Genomic DNA, 19,344 nt, shown 5'->3' with positions numbered 1-19,344 from the left:
CGCCTCTGAGAGCTAAGGTTCTGTAAAGTGAGGTGAGGAAATAATCCGATGCCCGCGGCTTGGTTTTTCCGAGGATACGATTGGACCGTTGCTCCAGACCATTATCACCACCAAGATTGAATCGACAAACACACATCGTCAATTGAGTATGGCCTCACTTCCGATACGCTATTGTTAGTTGCTGTGCTAATTGATACAGGCCATCATGTCTGCTGCTCCTCTCTTCTGGCAAACTCCCCTCAAGTACTGCCGCTGGGCAGCCCGCGAGCGTCCCGCCCTCTTCTGGTCCGTCATCATCGGCGCAGCAGGCCCCGTCGCCATGCCAATTGTTCCTCCGATCCGACACTACTTCGGCGATATCGATGCTCCCCCCGTTCCCGTGACCTATCCCAGTGCGTTTGCTCCTCTTCGACCCCAATGCCCCAATGCGAGACTAACATGCCACAGTCCCCTCTGGTCCCAGGAAACAGCTCACCGGCTACGACGATTAAGCATTCGAATTGAACGACGAAGGAAATATCACGGCTCCGAGGAGCATATCTTTGTACAAACTACGGCGTTTCCCGATGCGAGAGAGAGAAGGGATATCATAGAGGAAGAATAGGGACGAGAAGATCCAGCAGCAATTGACGCTTCAATTCGATTTTTCTACAATCAATCTATCCGCCGATTGTCTACATTTCGATACCTATATATGTGTGTTGTGCGTGAGGATGTGCGCGAGTCGTTGATTTTCTAAACATGCGTATAAACATGAAGCAGGAAACGCCGCAGCGATGTGCAAGAAGCCCAGAAAACAGAATACTCTCCTTCTCTTTAGTCATACGAGGCTATGTCGGTGGTCATATCGAACTGATGTCCGATTCGGTAGGGAAAGACTCTATCTCTCCCTGTTTAGTAGATTCCATTCGTACTAGAACTGTTAGTTTTGGGGAACATCGTTGAGGGAGGGGGGACACTTACAACTCGACCGTCATCATCTCCTGTGTAAACACATGTTGGCATTGGACTTATGCACGTTATGCCTGCCTCTGTGTTGGCACCTTTGTCGTTCTTATAGTCAACGTGGTCAAGCTTTCTGAGGAGCTCAAGTGTCCATCGACTGCCCACGATGCTGCGTCGCCAGACGTTGACCCTGCCGCGCTTGTGGCCTGTGAAGATCAAGTAGTTGTCAAGCCACTCGTTGCCAGCACCTTCGTAAAAGGCACATGAGTGGATATAGTCATCCTGCTCGAAACAGACGTTCTGTTCCAGAAGGAGTGTGCCGTTGAGTGTGTAGAGTATCACATTGGGTCCAGAGCAGAGAAGAATCTCGCCCGAAATGTCGTTGATACGTGCACATTCGACAGGTCGCACCAACGGCAGCTTGCGAATGAATGACAATCTGTTCAGATCCCACAAGAATGCTTGCCCGTCTGCAGAAACAGTCAAGAGTGTGCTGAACGCTTTGCTGACTGCAATCGTCGTGACAGGTGACTTGTGGCCAAAGAGATTAGACCTCGGCAGTAACTCAACTGGCTTCCCAGGTAAAGTCTGCAGTGCATATACCGAAACAACACAGTCCTCTCCAGCGGTAATCAAGGTTTTGGAGTCGGCAAGGCAAGCACAAGAGATCTGGCCGATGTGAAGGTTCTCAAAGAGTCCAGCAGGCTTTGTTGGGTTAGCAGCGTGGCCAGGTCGAGGAACAAGGTTCTGCATTACCTTTCGGTTGTCGCTGAAGAAGAAGCGAATACTGTTGTCTGCGTATCCCCATTCAAGGAATTTGTCGTATGGTGGGAAGTTGAGACGGAATGGAGAAGCGCACAGCAAGCGGTCGAGTTTGGAAGCGTGGATGAGTGAAGCTACCCTTTCATGGCTTTCTGTTAAACTGGTTAGTGGCGTTTGAGGGTAAAGTAAGCAGAGCTCTTACCAAGGAGTGGATGTGGTAGACAGCCCAACGAAAATACACTGCTATCTAGTCTCCTGACTGGACTTTTGACGTGCTCGCGAGCAGGATGCGACTTCATAAACACTTGATGAGGCGTCTGTCCAAAGTTATGAATCACACCTGCAAGAATAGCTCTCTCCTTTGCATCCGTGATGCTGTCCAGATCTGTCGCACCACGATAAGAAAGATGATGAAACACATTGAGGTTTTCCACAGCTGCTTCACCTCGTTGCTTGTAGCCAAATACTAGATCAATCCACTGGTGCAGGTTCTCGCTCACATACGGACTTTCAAGTGCTTCCCTGTGCTTGGCGATAAAAATCCTCGGGTCACCCTTGGCCCATGGCGGAAGCTCAACGTGGTCGACCTTAACGCCGTTGCTCTCACGATTGCCAAAGTTGTAGCCATTGACGTTGGTCAAGAATTCAGGGAGACAGTAGAACTCAGGGATGAGTTCTCTCACATCGGCCTTGTTCTTGCAAGAAGCTGATTTCCAGGCTTCTGGGATTGACTGAAACAGACGGTCAGCGTGGTCGAAGCTTCCACCTTGCAGCAGGATATACGATTGGACAAATGGCGGTAGACGGATCAGGTATGATGAGACGATCATGGCAGAAGAGTAGTGAGTACCATAGTGGAAAGGAATCTCTCCAATTTCTGCCAACGCGTTGTAACTCTCAACAAAGCCTCCCACTCTGTTGGGTGTCTGGGCACCCATTGGCTTTGACAAATCGCGGAAAGTGTTGGGATCATCGAGATCCAAGTCCTCGCTCGTATAATCTGCCAGAACCCACGGGAAGACCGGGTATTGAGTCAGATCATTGAACGTCCTTCCAGCCATGGTGTTGACCATCATGAGATAGTGAAAATTGGAGATCTCGCCCTTCTGCCATTTCTTAAGGAGTGGATTCCAAGGCGAGGAGTTGAAAAAGGTACCAAACTTGGACCCAAATCCCTGAGGCGACTCGTCAAAGACCTTGAGAGACTCCAGGCGCCAGGCATCTTCAGGGTTCGGAAGCGTGTTTGCGCCGCTTGTGTGAGGTGCCTTGTTGAGCATTTTCACGAACAGGTTGTCTCGCACCACAGGGTTGATTGTAGTCAAGAGATAGCTTCGACCATCAGTGAAAAACACCTCAATCGCAACATCTCGAAACAGGAACCGACGCTTCGAAATGCTGATAACATCTTGCCATCGCCAGTGCCTCGATTCCTGCTCCTTGTTGTTCTGTCGCTTTTCAGAAGTCTTAGCGTCCGTGACGATCTGAGAGAAAGGGTCGCGCTCTTCGGGAGGAGCTTGCCAGACATTGACGATGTCGCCGTTGGCACACTGGAACACGTTGTCCATTATGTAAAGGGCATCCTTGCCTATTATAAGGATTCCCTCACATGCTTCCAGACCAATGATGCGCGAGACGTTGTATGCAGACTGAACCTGGTCTCCACGCTCCAATCGTCGCATCACTTTGCGGTTCTTGTCTTCGAACCCTTCGTCTCCCTCGTTAGGATCATTGGGATCGTCCACAAGCTCAAAGTCATCCTCCGGCGCAACACCGGAGCTGGGTTGCTCAGCTGGCTCGGTAGATTCTGGCTCCTCTGTGAATTGAGGCTGCTCAGCATTGCCATCTAAAGCCGACGCAGCGCTTGGTTTCGTTGGCGTCACAGCCGAGGCCTGGATCGAAGGAGCTGGGCTGGCCGACGTATTGATCCGAAGAGTCTGTAGCACCTCACTCGCCTTCCTCTTCGGCTGATACTCATCCTTGCTGATTGTGAAATCTGGAAGAACCCTCAGTCTCATTCGATTGCGACCTTCGGTGCGATCAAGCTTCCACTTGGGTGTAGCTGCCTCACTGAACACCGCACCAGGCCTCATAAGATCCCGCTCCATCTTGGTGTAAGCCGCGCTGAGGTATACTAGGTCATCTTGTTGGTCCTGCATGAGTCGCTGATACTTGAAGTACTCAGAGTTGTAGATGCTCTTCATCCAAGCGCTATTACCAATATCATGACTGATGAGAATCTTCTCTGTGTTAATGCTCTCCGCATGCAATGATCTAAGCTTATCTTTGCGTTTGGTGAGACGAACTTTGGCTGTCTCCGAAGTTCGTACGTTTTCTGAACTGACGAAATCCTCCCATGTTTTAGACATGCCGCCAAAGAATAGGACGTCCAGTGACGGGCGGTGCTTATCAACCCAGTCAACAAATGACTCGTCATCCACGCCTGTCAGCTTCTGAAAGTCCTTCGAAAGCTGCTTTTGGTCTGGAGACATGCAAGAACGGATCAGCGTAGCAGATTCCTCTGGCTTCTGCACCAAGATAATGCGCAAGAAATTAGCTGCCGCAATACGAAGGGGCATCTTGTCGCCAATGAGTTTCGTGTAGAGCTGGTACCAGAAGAGTTTAAGGAACTCATCCTCACTCGTAAAGCAACCGAGAATTGACATCTGCCAGTACACCATCTTGTCCATAAACTGCTTGGCCTCCACCAAAGTGGTCCCTTGGTTGTCAAGATCCGATAGCCTCAGAAGAATGATCCTCAGTAGACAGCTGCGGATTGTGGCGACAGCTTGGCTGCAAAGTCGGACACTCTTGAGGTTCGAGATATCCGGACGCTGCAGAAATTCGAGAAGCATGCCAACAAAGTCGATCATGGCCTCAGCGCCATTCATGAACCATCCTTCGAAGATGGCCTCTGACATGTGTGTGCAGAATCGAGACAGGTTGGTCAGTACACGAGGCTCACAGATTGCTTTCTGATTGAGCTGAACATTATTCGTCAATTGAGCAGTCACATGCTTCAATATGTAAGACTCAAAGTACGCTTGGTGTTCACGGAACCCAGGAGGAACTTTAGTAAACAGGCCGAAACCTGGGAAGTCTTTCCGTGCGAGAAGCTGATCCATAAAGACATTCACCACCAGCTCTAAGAGTCCATCCAAGATATCGCTACTAGGCTTCTTGCTCGGTACTGATCTCAATGAAGGTAGCGCTGGATTCAGTCGAGCTGGACTGGGTCCGACCGGTGACTTTTGTTGGGTGAGTAGGATAAACGAGGAGGCTCTTCGCAGTGGTGTGCCCTTTGGTGGTGTTGACTGAGGCGACGGCACCGGATCCACGCTTGTCGTTCGTACGATAGGCGTGGCATTTGAAGCACTACCACTAATCGGGCGGATGATAACATCAGTCCCTTCAAACGTCAACGCCGTATCGCCAGAGTTCAGCTCGGTTTCAGGCGTCACCGCATCGGCGCTAACAATAACTGGGTAGAGTGCTGAGAGCAACAGTCTCACCCACTCCGAGTTCAGGGCAAAGTCCCTGAATTCCGTTGACCGTGCATGGAGATCCGACAGGAAGCGAATAACGGTATGTAGAACACTGGCATAGCTTGCAATTCGCTCACTGTCTCGCGAGAAGTTGGAGCGCGTCTCAAGGGCAGTGGCCAAGTTCATGGAGCTCGCTCGTGGGCGTAGTTCAGTAGACGATGCGTGCTTCTTAAGCGCGAAAGCTGGGTCTATATGAGTTGCCGGCGAGTCTGGATCATCCTGATGTCTCATCACATCCTTCAGACCATGCTGCAGCATTGCAGTAATAACGGACAATGAGTCGGGGTATACGACCTTTCGCTTGCCGAATGTCTCCAACAGGCTGAAGAAGTCGAAATTTCTGTCAAAGTTGATCTCGGCCACATCGTAGCCAAACAGGATACTAAAGCAAATGGGCCACAGAGTTGGCATATCCCAAAATCGCTTGAGTCTATTCGACATGATGATGAAGCCTCCCGACTTTCCAGCGAATTTTGAGGTATAGTTCGAGCCGTGGGTGACCAGAAGACGAGCCAGGATCTTGCAACCATGGACAACGACTTCCGGATCGTCTTCAGCCAACAGGTAAAGGAGCCACTACGAAAATTAGCAAAGAAACACACAAGATATACTCGCTCTCACCTTATTTGTCACAGTTCGTGCAAACTTCTTGATGTGCGTTGTGTTGCCCTTTTCACACAGAATGCGCGAGTACATGCTGAGAACCTTGACACCAAGCTGCTTCTTGGTCAAGAACTTCAAACCAGATGCAACCGCAGCTGCGGTGGGATCAGTCGGTGTGCCTCGCCTTCGTGGGACTGGAGTGCTTGATCTAGAGATAGCTGAAAGAGGACGTGGAGTTCGTGGTAAGGATGAAGGTTGTGAGTGGAAGGCGTATGTGATGAAAAGCGACAGCGATCGCATGACCTCTTGGCTAAAGTTGGACGCAACAAGGACTTCGAAAGCACCCATGAAGTGAGATATCGTGTCTTCTGATACGACCTCTCCTTTCATGGCATCGAGCAACCTCTTGACAATTCCTGAGGATGATTAGCATGAGTTGCAAAGTGTAGGCATGATGAAACATACTCATCCTTATCAGCCTTCGACTATTAAATTCGTGATACTTGCTCTTAACTGCAAATGTCACAAACTGTTTATAGTAAAGCTCTTGGATTCGAGGCGCCGACTTTCTCCAGATGTCAAGGTCGATGAGCAGGATGCGATAAGCAAGGGGGTTGATGATGAAGGACTCCATGGGCTCTGTGTGGTTATATCCAACGAAGCCAAGGATGAGACTCAGTAGTTGAAACGCCAGCCGATCGCGGTCCTCGTTAGAAACCTGGAGTCGAGTGACAGTTGAGTCGCCGCTGCTGCGGTCATAGCCCAGCTTGACGCGGAGAAGCATCGCCAAAATGCCGTACCCATTATCCTTCTCGATTGCTTCACTGTTCCTCCAGCTTTGTCGAATGCAGTAAAACAACATTTCTGCCGATCTCACTGTCTCTTCTATTGACGATGCTCGCTCAAACAGTTTCAAGGCCAGTGGGGTGAAACCAGCAAGTCGCCACAGGTTCTCGTCCAAGTAAGATGGCACGGCGACGATAGGACTGCCTCGGAATTGTAGGAGACCTTGAACTCTGAACAAGGAGTCCGGAAGACTTGGCACGGCACAGTTGATGGCTAGGGGAGCACCCTCCTGGTTTGATGCCCGGAAGAGATTGCGAGCACAGTTTCGCGGCAATGACCTCAATAGTCCTGTGTCATAGAATTGCACATTTTCTGGGAACGTGGCTGAAGGTAGAATGCTGAGGAGAATCTTGGATTCGGGTAGTAACGAGCCAGCTTTCTCGCGGACAGCTCTTATGATGTCCGAGGTCTCGCCCTTCCCAGGATGTGCGATCTCGTTTCTGAGTCCCAAGGTGGCTGATGCCTCGTAGGTCTGAAAGCCTCCTAAGCTATCCTGGAAGTTGCCCTGGTATCGCGGCCCAAGGCCATAGTGGACTGCCAAAAAGTCATCACTCAAAGCATCTTCAAACAGATGTGCCGAAGCAAGTGACCAGCGCGAGAACACAAGTCCGGGGCCTATTTGGTTCGAAAGGTCTTTTGGCGTACCGATAAACGCTTGCACTGGATTCGTCTTGTTCTGATTCGAGTTGAATGAGGCAAAGCTATCATGGGCACCATTTGACAAAGGTGGAAGATGGGGGTAGTTGCAGCGAATTTGTTCTGAGAATTCACCGTTCACGTAGAGTGACGCCTTGCTAGTAACTAATGCCTTTGGTCGGCGATGCACAATAGCAATGTGGTACCATTTCTTCTCCTTGAATGAAACAGATTTGAACCTGACACTGGGTTTGTTGGAGGTAACAGATGTCTGAAGGATAAAGTTGTGAGTATCTCTCTCAAGATACATCAGCAGAAAACATGCTTGTGTGGAATCAAAGACACCAAATATTGTTGTGTGTGCAGTAGGATCGAAGCTGTCTACTCGAATCCACGCTGTAAATGTGTAACCTGCACTAGACTGCGGTGGGAACGATCGACCAAGACTCGACAACTCAAGGGACGAATGGCCGTGTAATGAGAGGTCGAATTGGAAGAATGGGGGGCCGGAATGTTTCGATGTCATCTGTAAGCAGAACTCGGACGCTTCAGACCCAGGCCTTGATAAGAGGAATTGTGTATCTGCAGGTTCATTCACACCCAAAAACATGAGCATTCTGCATATCCCCAGAACCTTCTCTCGTTCGGGTGGGCTCAGTGCTGAATCGGCATTGAAGGCCACCCGTAGGAATTGCGACAAGGCACCCGTCGAATGGACGGCAGCCCGATTATATATAGAAACCGCGATAATATTGTGCATTGTCTCCAAGACGAGAAGTGAAGCGGGGTTTGCGAGGCCATCTTTCATCCGGGGAATGGCCATCCAGAAGCTGACGACTGCTCTCAGAATTTCAGGATGTCGTATTATGGTCTTGGCATTGACAACCTCCTTCACACCAGGTGTAATATTTTCGGCAGATTTAGCCAGTACAAGATCCCATTGTTCTTCGGCGCTATCATCCTCTTCTTCTTTTAGGGAATTATTGTCGTCGGGTCGTAGTGATTTTGCGATTGATTGGCATAGAAGATCGAGTGCTTCGTCGTCGAGGGAAAAGGCGAGCAGCTTGCCAAAGACATGACAGCTTATCCAGGCATCAGGCTCAGCGCCGCCGAGTCCTATGCTTGCGATAACTTGTTCTAAAGCCTCCCAGCCGCCTCCCTCGACTCGATATCGAAAAAACCGTCGGTTCCCTGAGTGTCCACGCAGCGCCCCCGAGAGCAGGTTGAGACAGTCTCCTAACAGCTTAAACAAAGCAAGCATGTCCGCATCGCTTCGCTTATCGGGGTCGTAATAGCCAGAGAAGGCTCGCAGCAGGTTAAGAATGGTTTGGAAGCCGTCGGCATGTCGAAAGTCATCTTGAAGAACGGGCGAGTGCGTCGCAGAAATATGCTGTATAATATGTCGGAGTTTCCGTAACAATGGCGGTATTTGAGGATATCCGTCTTGTTTGTGTAGAGTCGTATCGAGGTTCAGAGCTTCGAGCAAGCCCTTTATTATCTCGAAGGACTTGCTATTGGGAGGGTTCGAGGCCGAGGTGGACGACCGGTATCTTCTTGGTATTGAGGCCATTGTGTAGTTTGTTTAATCACGGGTTCATTCCAGAAGCAACCTTTTCCCCCCTGAGCCCTTCAAGGGTCCAGGCCGTTATCAGTCGTCGTAGGCATCGAAGAGTAAGATTTAGAACTTGTTGGAGCTACCGGCGCGGGGCGCATGAAGCTCTCTGGTAGGGGAGGACAGCGCACAAAACACGACCACGGGGCTCGGCGGTTCCTGAGGAAGATCGGCGGGAGGTATCGGGGCTCGAACTCGTCAAACAGACTCTGAAGCTGAAAATTAGCGACGGTGTCTTGAAACAAACGGTCACGACTGGAGCCTGAACTACCTGTGCTCAATACTGTAACTCGGGGTCAGCCTTGGAGGTGTGGCTTGGCTGTGGCGAGGCGGCCCCTCACTCTCAATGCAGTGCCACTACTTTTGGGCGGATCGCCTGAGCTGACGAAGCTCGAGTCACGGTGTTGGAGTGACATGAACGCGTGCACCTGATGGAAACCTCCACACCTGCATGAGGAGGAGGTTTTGAATGGGTGGTTTTGGAGAAGATCAACTACATCTGTTCACTCATCGCGATTTTTGGTTTAATAGTGGTGTTAATACTCGAGACATTGCCTTGTTTGAAACGCCATGTCTCGGTGACGTCGATATTTGGTTTTGGTTCAGGGTAGCTTATACGAACATATTGCATGTCATGCAGATGCCACGAATTGTGTAACCACTGTTCTGCTTTCTTTGTTTCCAGTAAGACTGAGATACGGAAGTGCGTATATTTGTCAATTTTGTGTAAATCACGGTCTTTGTGGTCACTTTGATGATCGGTCTTGCATACGCATATCCAACCTAGATGGATGCTTGTCAAATGGAAAATGCTCCGAAATCGAGACTACTGTGGATTCAGTTTACATCAGGAAGTTTAGGAAAACACACCGCGCAGCTACAGATTGTGTCTATGAATGTCCATATCAATTAACATGGCTTTCACAGATAGGCAACATGCCTCGAATACGACATTGGCCTCGAATCAGGGTCTTGCTGTTCAGCTCCAAGGTGCATGCATCTATAAGCATGGCGGGCTGTAGAACCGTGGACACTTGAAAAGACACCGCCGATTTTAATAAATAAGGTCTCTGACTTCGGTGTTGCTTTCGCCTAAGTATTAACTCAATTCACCAAACTTATACTGTTATTTACAATTTTAGCTAAACCTCATCATAAATAAATCAGGAGCTTTGTCGATCATGGACATTTGAAACCAGAGATGTTCCGAGATCCGTTAATCCTTATCTCAAACAGGTAGGAATCACCTTATCTACTGAATAAGAGTTGATAAACAGGCAATTTGTTGAGTAGCTCGGTCGTCCGACGTCCAGAATGAGCTACAAGTGCTGTTTAATGGCGTTATCTGAGCCGGCAAGATAACAAATCGCTGCCGATACTGGAGAGTGGAGAGCTCCCTGAGAGCTCTCTACTAGATGCAGACGCGCTACGCATGCGTATGTACCTCACCCGAGCTTGGAGCTCAAGGTGCCTGGCGTACATTGACAGAGAGCAAAGCACTGGCCAACGTTAAGCCCCGGATGTTCTGGGTGCCTGGTGAGAACCGTGAAATAGCTTATCAATTTCGCATAGTGAATCATGATGTTTGCTCTGCCGTGTTGTCTTTCCAAGGAATCGAACCTCCCCAAGACAAAAGGTCACTTTTAACCCTGCGAACGGACTGGGATGGTGAGGCGCTGCTGGCGTTGGCTTGCTAGCTTGGAGCGAACAGCGCTTGAGAGTCGAATTGAGACATGGGCATGCTACACTGGGCACGTGCCAGGGACGTCGTCTGACTCGATGGATCAGGCGGATTAGGTCAGTGGGGGCCAATCGGAGCCAAGGCGCTCCCCGCATTCTGCGTTTTAGCACTGGGTAGAGAGACACCTGCTTTTGGCTGCAAACACCGCAAACTGGAAGGTACCTGACTTGTTGAAGCTCACCCTGTCTGGGTGGATCTTGGTTTCGGCGCGAGCAGGATACTTTGATCTGCCTGAGGTAGCACAGTGTGAGAGAGCTTGCGTATTCATGATGAACTGTATCTGTTTATGGCTGAGTAACTGTAATGGATCAGCCTCGAGGAGCGAATACCCCGTTGAGATGAAGATACGTCGGGAATATAATGGAAAGGACATATTTCTAACTTGTGAAGTTTGATGAAAAGGTTGAACCATCAACGAATAAGCTTGCACGAGAAGTAAATCTTGCTCTCAACCTTCAGTACAGTAATGCCGTGTTCGCTCCCGTTACCGAGAGCCTATCCATGAGCCATGACTCGAAACGAGGCGGACAAACACGACCGGGTTGTCAGCCTTCGTCAACATGAGGCAACCACTCGCCATCAGTTGACTCTCAAACGATCAGAAGCGGTGTATGGATAGTCGAATAATCACTGTGCCTCCTTGACTATCAGTAGAAACGTCCATAACAGGCTCCTCATCTTCATCATGACCATTCCTCGGGTCAAGGCGGCTGAACTGTAGCCCGCCTCGGCCTTCTGAACTCAGTGCATGGTCAAACTCTCACACTGTCCGTCATGAGAGCTAAGGAGGTACCTGGCTCAAACAGGTGCCGTTATCGCATTGCCTCGGTGACGGCCATTGGTCTTCTAGCACATGCGCTAAACTATATTCGGTCCTCAGCCACTGTGTTATCGCCCATCCTAGAGATGGATGCGTCACACCCTCCTGCCGGGTCCCCCAGGCCCGCTGAGGCAACACTGGAGCTGTCGCACGCTGCTCGTGCTTTGCTTATCTACCCCAGGTGCTGCCGCCATCGCTTCTTCTTCCTTTCATCATCTCATCCATATCCATCATCTCTCTCCCCATCCTTAGAAGTATCGATCTCGTCTGATTCCATCTATTCAGACGGTCGAGGGCATCAATTTGTCCATTTGTTTTCTGTCTTTGAGTCGCAGGTAGACCAAACACAAGCTTTGCCGCTTCAGCTTCGTCATTGCGCCTTTCGTCACCATGAAGTCCGCTCTCACCCTCTCTATGGCGGCTGTCGCCAGCGCTGCCTCCTTCAGCGTCGGCACCGTCCACGACAAGGCCGCTCCCATCCTCAGCTCCATCGATGCCGAGACCATCCCAGACTCGTACATCATCAAGTTCAAGGACCATGTTGATCATGCCGCTGCCAGCGACCATCACATGTGGGTTCAGGACACACACAAGCAGGGCGAGACTGAGCGCCTCGAGCTGCGAAAGCGCTCCATTCCTTTCACAGACAAGACCTTCTCTGGCTTGAAGCACACCTTTGACATCGGTGATGCCTTCAAGGGCTATGCCGGCCACTTTGACGAGTCCATGATCGAGAAGGTCCGAAACCACCCTGACGTAAGTATCTCCGATTATGCCTCATGATCATTAGAAGCTAACAACAGGCAGGTCGAGTTCATTGAGCGAGACACTATTGTCCACACCATGGTCCCTGTTTCCCAGAACATGATTACTGAGGACAAGTGCGACGGCGAGACCGAGCGACAGGCTCCTTGGGGTCTTGCCCGTATCTCCCACCGCAACACCCTCAACTTCGGTACCTTCAACAAGTACCTCTACTCTTCCGATGGTGGCGAGGGTGTCGATGCCTACATTGTTGACACTGGTACCAACGTTGACCACGTTGACTTCGAGGGTCGTGCCCACTGGGGTAAGACCATTCCCTCTGGCGATGCCGATGAGGATGGCAACGGTCACGGTACTCACTGCTCCGGTACTGTCGCCGGTAAGAAGTACGGTGTTGCCAAGAAGGCCAACGTCTATGCCGTCAAGGTCCTCCGATCTAACGGCTCTGGATCCATGTCCGACGTTGTCAAGGGTGTCGAGTTCGCTGCCACCAGCCATCTCGAGCAGAAGAAGAAGGCCAAGGACGGCAAGCGCAAGGGCTTCAAGGGCTCTGTCGCCAACATGTCTCTTGGTGGTGGTAAGACCCAGGCTCTCGATGCCGCCGTCAACGCCGCTGTCCGCACTGGTATTCACTTTGCTGTCGCCGCTGGCAACGACAACGCTGATGCCTGCAACTACTCCCCCGCTGCCGCCTCTGAGCCCGTCACCGTCGGTGCCTCTGCTCTCGATGACAGCCGTGCCTACTTCTCCAACTACGGAAAGTGCACTGACATCTTCGCCCCCGGTCTGAACATTATGTCCACCTGGATCGGCTCCAAGTATGCCGTCAACACCATCTCTGGTACCTCCATGGCCTCTCCCCATATTGCTGGTCTCCTCGCCTACTATCTCTCTCTTCAGCCCGCTGAGGACTCCGAGTACGCCCTTGCTTCCATCACCCCCAAGAAGCTGAAGGAGAACCTCATCTCCGTCGCCACTGAGGATGCTCTCTCCGACATTCCCTCCGACACTCCCAACCTGCTCGCCTGGAACGGCGGTGGCTGCAGCGACTACAAGAAGATTGTCGAGGCTGGTAGCTACAAGGTCAAGGCTGCTCCCTCTTCTCGCGTCGAGGAGATCAAGCACGCTGTCGAGCAGGAGGTCAACCTCGTCTCTGGCAAGCTGACCACTGGTGCCAAGGAGCTTGGCTCCAAGGCCGAGAAGTTCTCCAAGAAGATCCACGAGCTCGTCGATGAGGAGCTTGAGCAGTTCCTTGAGGAGCTCAACCTGTAAGATCTATAATCTTATCACTGGGTGCATTGGGTACACATTATGTTGGGATTACGGATTGTTATGGGTCTTTTGGTTTGGGTTACATGACATTGATAGGGGCGCTTGCTCTTCTTGATGACCAGTTGTCATCACATTGTGCGCTTGAATGCATGGGTTAGTCCATGGGGCAGGCTAGATTTAGGCTTGCTTATTACAATACATCTCCTTATTACAAGATTAATCTTTTCCCAACTTGATGTCTTTATGCTGTTCATGTGAATGCTGTGTTCTATCTCTATCTGACTACCGCCGATAAGGCGGGCACTTGAAGGTAGGTAGGTAGGTGCCTTGGTGGAGATGCTTGTGCCAGAGCTAACGTTCCTTCGCTGTTGCTCACCTGCGAATAGTTCCTTCCATCTTCGAATGGTACAACAGCACTCCCGTTCCTTCCTTCCTCATGCCTACCTCAAGTGTGTTGAGTCATTCTTTGCCATGTCTGACTTTGGTTCTGTTCACTTGGTGCCATCACCAACAAGGCATCACTCTATCCTTCATATTGTTGTTTTCGAGTCTACGATCAGCCTTCATTCATACCCAACTCTTATTTGCAGTTGCAAGCAAATCCAGACATTTATGAGAGATGCTGCGACGTAACAGCTCTCGAAAGAAGAATCGCCGTCCACTGAGTCGAAGCAAATCCACCAATTCTGTCGCCCGCAGTCCCATCCGCGATCTCGAATCCATCAACCCTGCCAGGGCTGAACGAGATGCCAACATTGCTGCTGTATTGTCGTATCAACGAGCTCAAGAAAGAGACAGTAGTGAGGGAATGCTATTTCCACGGGACCCTGCGAGCTTCTATCCCGACAGGAGTGATGGCACTGGCAGCGTCATCAGACACAGCCTGGAGCGGACTGACAGTGCTCTGAGCGGCCACGGCAGTTCAAACATCGCTCGACAGAAAAGCGTTCGCTTTACCGGGCCGTTAGCTCATCCACGCAGGAATTTTGCACCCAGAGCGAATGGTGGAAGAGATTCTCCGACAAAAGCAACTTCCGCGATCCATGCTTTCGGGAACGCAAACGCCAGACCCTCACCCACGCTATCGTTCCAAGACGAACGACCAGATAACTTCTCCCTTACCCGACGTTACCTAGAGACACTGCAGCCACCCGACTCGTGTTACCACCCAGAAGAAGATGCTGCTTCGATGGCTGCAACCTACAAAAAGGTCAGGAAGTCCCGGTCAATGGTGACATCCTCGCATGCAGAGACAGGGACAATTTCTAGCAAGACCTGGTCTGCAAGGACTCGCCAGCCGCCTCCAGTTCCTCGACGTCTACCTAAGAATAGCGAAAATGAACAGCTAAAGCCTGCGATGCCCCCCAATGCCAGTCTCAGAGCTTCTACGTCAATGAGCTTCCTCAAAACCCGGCGACGGCTGGCGGCGTCACGCTCAAGCAGTCGTGGTGATGATCATGATCTGGCAGTTCAACTTGCTAGAGAGAAATTTCGACAGATACAGGAACAAGATGCCAAAAAGAGCCAATCGCCTACTTTGCTACGCCCAAAGCACACACAAAGCGAAAATTCTCCCTTCCGAAAGTCGACGCGCAATAGCAGCAACCACACAGCAGTCTCGGCCCTTTCCACCATCTCCGCTTCAAAGCAGAGAGGCATCCGAAAGACGGCGCGCAAAGTGTCTCACGGGCTCAGATCACGACTGCGGGGGCTTTTTGGCAAAGGAAAGAGTTCCGAGGACTCAGACAAGCATGAACTCGAACAAGTCGCGGCGGAGAAGGATTCGGATGCAGAAAGTTGCTTGCACAACAGGGACGTTGAAGCGACCGAAGAAGCCTCTATGTTTCATGTTACATCGCATGTTCCTTCTTTGCACGACGTACCGTCCAACCAGCAGCTCAGGTCTCGCAAGGGTAGCGTTGAAAGCTTTGGAGACGGCGACCAGCATATTCCTGATGACAAGTCTCGTGTCACCAGCTGGACGAACTCGATGACAAATACAGTGACAAGCCATGGGACTACTGGAGACTGGGAGAGGCAGCGCCTCTCTGTGATTAAAGAGAATGGTACGCATATTCCGTCATCAGCTCGATCGATCGAATATCTGGAGCAGCAAACTAGAGACATGATTGCAGACATGTCGGTTGACAGCGAACGAGTCTACTCAGCCCTTATGGAGCGACTCGCACGCAAGGAGCCAACGGATAGGGTCCTGCAGTCTCAACCAGGCTCAGTCAAGTCTAGAGTAACGAACATCGGAGATAGTAATGGCCAATCCATCAATAGACAATGGGATTGCTCCACCATTCGGTGCGTTCGGCCTGATGATAACATTTTCAGAGACAACAAAGATCATTCCTCTCGAAGTTCAAGCTCAGCCACTGAGGTCCCCGAGCACAAGAACAAGCACCAGCCCCAAGCCGACCACACATCTACAGTCGAACACACAGATGCATTGGATTGGAGCGATGATAGGACTCACTCTGAGAGCGAGCGTCCTAGTGTTCTACTCCAAGGCCTGGAACCTCACAAGACGATCACCCAGAGGAGCTCTGCATTTTTCGCAAGTCCTTCTTGTCAATCGTTCCGTTCCCCAAGTCCTTATCGTCGTGCTCTCAGGGCAAGCCAGATGAACTCTGAAGAAGAACAAGACGCTTTCCAGGGATCACGGTATCTACATTCGCTATCGACCTTGTGCCTTCCTACGCGTCAAGACAGTAGCCCATCTTCAGGTAAGGACCTGCAGGTGGGAGATGCGGAAAGTGTTTACTCTTGTGTGGGTGATGATGCAAACCCGGTGCTTTCAGCTTCGGAGAACACCGCGGGACAGAATGAGACCTGCATCTACAATGATCCCGTACCGCCATTAGAGATTCCTGCTCAACTGTCATATCGTCAACACCAACGAGATACATCGACAGCCAGTTCTGTAGAATGGAAGACCTGGCTTAGTTCAAAAGTGTCACAGCTCGAAGCACCATTGACACCCAGCAAGCGAGAGAAATGGAATGACGTACTTCCAACACTGGGTCACGTTAGAGAACACGCTTCTATAGGTTCAACACCTGAGCATTTCACACCTACGAAGGATGGGACACCGAATCGCAGCCCTCTGAGCAACGTCAAGGGTAATGCACAAATCTTTCAAGGAGGAGGCAGCCCGACGCGATCAACGCGGCAAGTCTTGATAGGGTATGACGAGAATGCAGCACCGAGTTACAAAGCCAATACTTATACCAAGGGGCGGCCCCCATCTATACCGCCCAGGAGCACGTTGCGAGCGGTGCCATCTCTGCCAAGTGTCGGTTCGAGAGGATACATCCCAGATGCAGGATTGGTGAAGGAAATGCCGCGTATGCGATCACTAAATACAATAGGACGTCTCAATTCGACCCCGGAGGAGTCTATCAATAAGAGACGGTCCCGGACACGAGTGACTGGTTGGCAGGCCTCTCCAACCAAGTCAAGCCCTGGGGTTCGTGCCCGACCTCCCAGAACCGGATCACCTGCGCTTCGAGGAGACTTTGGCTTGAAGTATCCGATCAGACCTCAGGCAGCAGAGAGGCAGCAGGGAGACAAGTTGAGGGACCGAGAGTCTGATGCTCAAGCGATGGGCAGCAAGACGATGGTGGATCTGTTTTTGAGTAGCCGGCGGAACCAAGGAGACGGTAGGAGTAGTGGATTTGGTAGTTCACCGGTGGCGTTTCTTTGAAGGTCACATGTGCGAGTTGTTGAAGTACATCCGACAGGAGAAAAGTAATGTTTAGTCAAGGAGTGGACAGTTATGCTGCAGCAGGTCATTAATACTCTTGTATATATCTTAGCTGAGGAGTCATTGACTGCAGGTCTTTTTCGTATCAAGACGTGTCTTTCTGCAAGCTCGTTGCCACAATATTGTGAAGAGATCCCACCACCCGATAGCATTAATTGAAGCTGGACGCTTGGGTCACGCCGTCAATTGAGGTATCATGAATGCAACTGACGTGAGTCTTAGATGAGAATAAAGAGAACGTGTATTATTACTATTAGTGTCTACTTATCCTGGTCGAGCGGACAGACGTGAACCTCCCAATACTTGGCATACTCCTTGGGGAAACTCTTCTCCCTGTCCTTGCTAACCCACTCTCCGTACTTCTCATGCGTAACCGCCTCATCCAGCACCCCATTCTCCTTGCTCGTCTTTGTAAACTCCAAAAAGTCCATCGTGACTTTGACATACTCACCCAGGGCCTTCTTCACATCCGCCGTAGCGCCAGTCGCAAAGTTAAGCAGCAATGGCTGTAGGAGTGGCGCATCGGTTACACTAGGATGCGCCGTTCCGATGCTGGTGAGAAACCATGCTGAACCAACTTTGTCGCGCACGCCGCGGACGAGATCCAGAACTGTGTCGAAGTGAGGACGGCCGAAGAAGATGCTGTGTGTCTTGGACCACGAGTTGGAGTGCACGACGAGCAGAGGCACGGGAATGTTGGTGTTGAGCTGACCGCTGGATTTTCCGGGGTCGAGAGCGATACCGCCGATGGCGGGATTTGCAGCGGTCGTGTTGGCTGTCTTGAGAGCTTGGAGAGCACCTGTTGCGCCGTAGGAATGGCCGTTGATGGTGAGGTGCTTAAAGTCCAAGCGATCCTTCCACCCATCCAACGTGCTGCCTTCGCCCCGAGAGCTGGAGGCGAAGATATCCTTGCCCTTACCGTCATTGACGTCCTTCAAAACCCGAATAGCCTGCATGATCTCCTCCGTGCGAAAAGCAAGCTGCTCTTTCTTGAGCAACGTATCGTTGATAGGCGGCTCAGAAATGAGATCGCTCTCCTTCAAGAGAAACACAGGCCTGTCCCTCTTGTTCTTGATCTGGACCATACTGCCGGGACAGCTTCCATCGCGATGTTCAAGCGCAGCGATGACGTGGCCCCGACTGGCGAGTTCGCCGAGATAGTGCGTGTAATCCGTTCTCGAACTCACAGACCCGTGCGAAAACACCATGACTGGAAACTTCTCCCCGTCAGATCCTAAGAGCGGAACGTCGACTTTGGCGGGAATCTTGATGCTACCCACGAGAACCCATAGCGCAAATGTGAAGATAGGTCGAATGATGAAGTTGTTCACTCCCGCTGCGCGCGCATACCCCTCCGCTGTGAGACTCAATGGTTTCGGCACCCAAGGATGCAGCGCACCCTTTGACCTCGCGCCCTTAACAGCAGGATAATACACCGTAAAAAGCACACTCTCCACCTCAAATGCCGGCTTCTTCGTACTCTTTAGTAACGTCTCAGATAAACGCTTCGGTTTCTCAAGCGGAATCTCCAGATCAATGGCCCCTACGTCATGCGGACCCGAATAAGCCGGTAATCGCGACGAGAAGAACGGCTGCCATGTTACAAAGCAGTAAAGCACGTAAAGACCTATAACAGAGCACGCGACGTATCGCAATGTTAGGCGCGGACGGAGAATGTGTTTGAGGTATTGTGTAAAGGGCTGGAGAGAGGTAGTGATGCGTGTGAAGATGCTGCTTGGTCGAGGATCGAGCCAGCGCGGTTTAGGCGCTGGAACGGGATCCATGGTTAGCGGGAGGTCCGGGTCGGAGGAGTCGGAGTCGGAGAAGGGGGAGTTGAGGCGGTTGAGTTCGAGATCGATTGAGTTTTGAGACTGTGGCATTTCTTGAGGGAGGAGGAGAAGGGAATGAGGAGGTTGGTTGTGAGGATTGTGAGGGAAGTGATGCGTTGAGTGTTTCTTGTTAGTGAGTGAGTGAGTGATGAGGGTGGCGATGACGCAAGCGGGTCTGGTAGCATTCGGCATTTAGAAT

General features: G+C 51.0%; 6 protein-coding genes across 8 annotated transcripts; 3 read left to right on the top strand and 3 right to left on the bottom strand.

The window, feature by feature from the left end:
• Positions 1–69: 69 nt before the first annotated feature.
• Positions 70–1,521, top strand: FVEG_00208 (NADH dehydrogenase). 2 transcript variants are annotated; one of them, XM_018886642.1, is made up of 3 exons: positions 70–146; positions 200–392; positions 448–1,521. In XM_018886642.1, exons 2-3 carry the CDS (start codon positions 206–208, stop codon positions 489–491), a joined length of 231 nt encoding a protein of 76 aa, XP_018742232.1. In that variant the 5' UTR covers positions 70–146; positions 200–205; the 3' UTR covers positions 492–1,521. The 2 variants fall into 2 exon arrangements, with proteins under 2 accessions (XP_018742232.1, XP_018742231.1); XM_018886641.1 differs by having other exon boundaries at positions 70–392.
• On the bottom strand, positions 509–9,241 carry FVEG_14606 (hypothetical protein). 2 transcript variants are annotated; one of them, XM_018903540.1, is made up of 6 exons: positions 6,318–9,241; positions 5,871–6,268; positions 1,910–5,825; positions 1,702–1,859; positions 964–1,650; positions 509–913 (listed from the first exon to the last, which is right to left on the bottom strand). In XM_018903540.1, the coding sequence occupies exons 1-6, from the start codon at positions 8,902–8,904 to the stop codon at positions 881–883; spliced, it is 7,779 nt and encodes a 2,592-aa protein (XP_018742234.1). In that variant the 5' UTR covers positions 8,905–9,241; the 3' UTR covers positions 509–880. The 2 variants fall into 2 exon arrangements, with proteins under 2 accessions (XP_018742234.1, XP_018742233.1); XM_018903539.1 differs by having other exon boundaries at positions 588–913; positions 964–1,859; positions 6,318–9,068.
• Positions 9,242–10,287: 1,046 nt separating this feature from the next.
• FVEG_00211 (hypothetical protein) lies at positions 10,288–10,428 on the bottom strand (the record flags this gene model as incomplete). Its single annotated transcript, XM_018886643.1, has 1 exon — positions 10,288–10,428. The coding sequence occupies one exon, from the start codon at positions 10,426–10,428 to the stop codon at positions 10,288–10,290; it is 141 nt and encodes a 46-aa protein (XP_018742235.1).
• A 1,197-nt stretch (positions 10,429–11,625) lies between these two features.
• Positions 11,626–13,775, top strand: FVEG_00212 (cerevisin). Its single transcript, XM_018886644.1, has 2 exons — positions 11,626–12,263; positions 12,315–13,775. Exons 1-2 carry the CDS (start codon positions 11,898–11,900, stop codon positions 13,542–13,544), a joined length of 1,596 nt encoding a protein of 531 aa, XP_018742236.1. The 5' UTR covers positions 11,626–11,897; the 3' UTR covers positions 13,545–13,775.
• Positions 13,776–13,830: 55 nt separating this feature from the next.
• Positions 13,831–17,500, top strand: FVEG_14607 (hypothetical protein). Its single transcript, XM_018903541.1, has one exon. It carries the CDS (start codon positions 14,164–14,166, stop codon positions 17,254–17,256), a length of 3,093 nt encoding a protein of 1,030 aa, XP_018742237.1. The 5' UTR covers positions 13,831–14,163; the 3' UTR covers positions 17,257–17,500.
• Positions 17,501–17,533: 33 nt separating this feature from the next.
• Positions 17,534–19,293, bottom strand: FVEG_00213 (hypothetical protein). Its single transcript, XM_018886645.1, has one exon. The coding sequence runs from the start codon at positions 19,194–19,196 to the stop codon at positions 17,577–17,579; it is 1,620 nt and encodes a 539-aa protein (XP_018742238.1). The 5' UTR covers positions 19,197–19,293; the 3' UTR covers positions 17,534–17,576.
• Positions 19,294–19,344: the final 51 nt, after the last annotated feature.

Source organism: Fusarium verticillioides, chromosome 1 (genome assembly GCF_000149555.1).
Source record: "Fusarium verticillioides 7600 chromosome 1, whole genome shotgun sequence".
In the NCBI taxonomy this organism is placed as follows: domain Eukaryota; kingdom Fungi; phylum Ascomycota; class Sordariomycetes; order Hypocreales; family Nectriaceae; genus Fusarium; species Fusarium verticillioides.
This window is presented reverse-complemented; position numbering and strand designations above follow the sequence as displayed.

Bases quoted from the DNA above. Each gene is read 5' to 3' on its own strand.
- FVEG_00208 (XM_018886642.1), top strand. From the start codon at position 206: ATGTCTGCTGCTCCTCTCTTCTGGCAAACTCCCCTCAAGTACTGCCGC. The intron at 393-447 runs GTGCGTTTGCTC...AACATGCCACAG, and splicing joins CGTTCCCGTGACCTATCCCA to TCCCCTCTGGTCCCAGGAAA.
- FVEG_14606 (XM_018903539.1), bottom strand. From the start codon at position 8,904: ATGGCCTCAATACCAAGAAGATACCGGTCGTCCACCTCGGCCTCGAAC. The intron at 5,826-5,870 runs GTGAGAGCGAGT...TAATTTTCGTAG, and splicing joins CACGAACTGTGACAAATAAG to TGGCTCCTTTACCTGTTGGC. The intron at 1,860-1,909 runs GTAAGAGCTCTG...CCAGTTTAACAG, and splicing joins TCTACCACATCCACTCCTTG to AAAGCCATGAAAGGGTAGCT.
- FVEG_00212 (XM_018886644.1), top strand. From the start codon at position 11,898: ATGAAGTCCGCTCTCACCCTCTCTATGGCGGCTGTCGCCAGCGCTGCC. The intron at 12,264-12,314 runs GTAAGTATCTCC...AACAACAGGCAG, and splicing joins AGGTCCGAAACCACCCTGAC to GTCGAGTTCATTGAGCGAGA.
- FVEG_14607 (XM_018903541.1), top strand. From the start codon at position 14,164: ATGCTGCGACGTAACAGCTCTCGAAAGAAGAATCGCCGTCCACTGAGT.
- FVEG_00213 (XM_018886645.1), bottom strand. From the start codon at position 19,196: ATGCCACAGTCTCAAAACTCAATCGATCTCGAACTCAACCGCCTCAAC.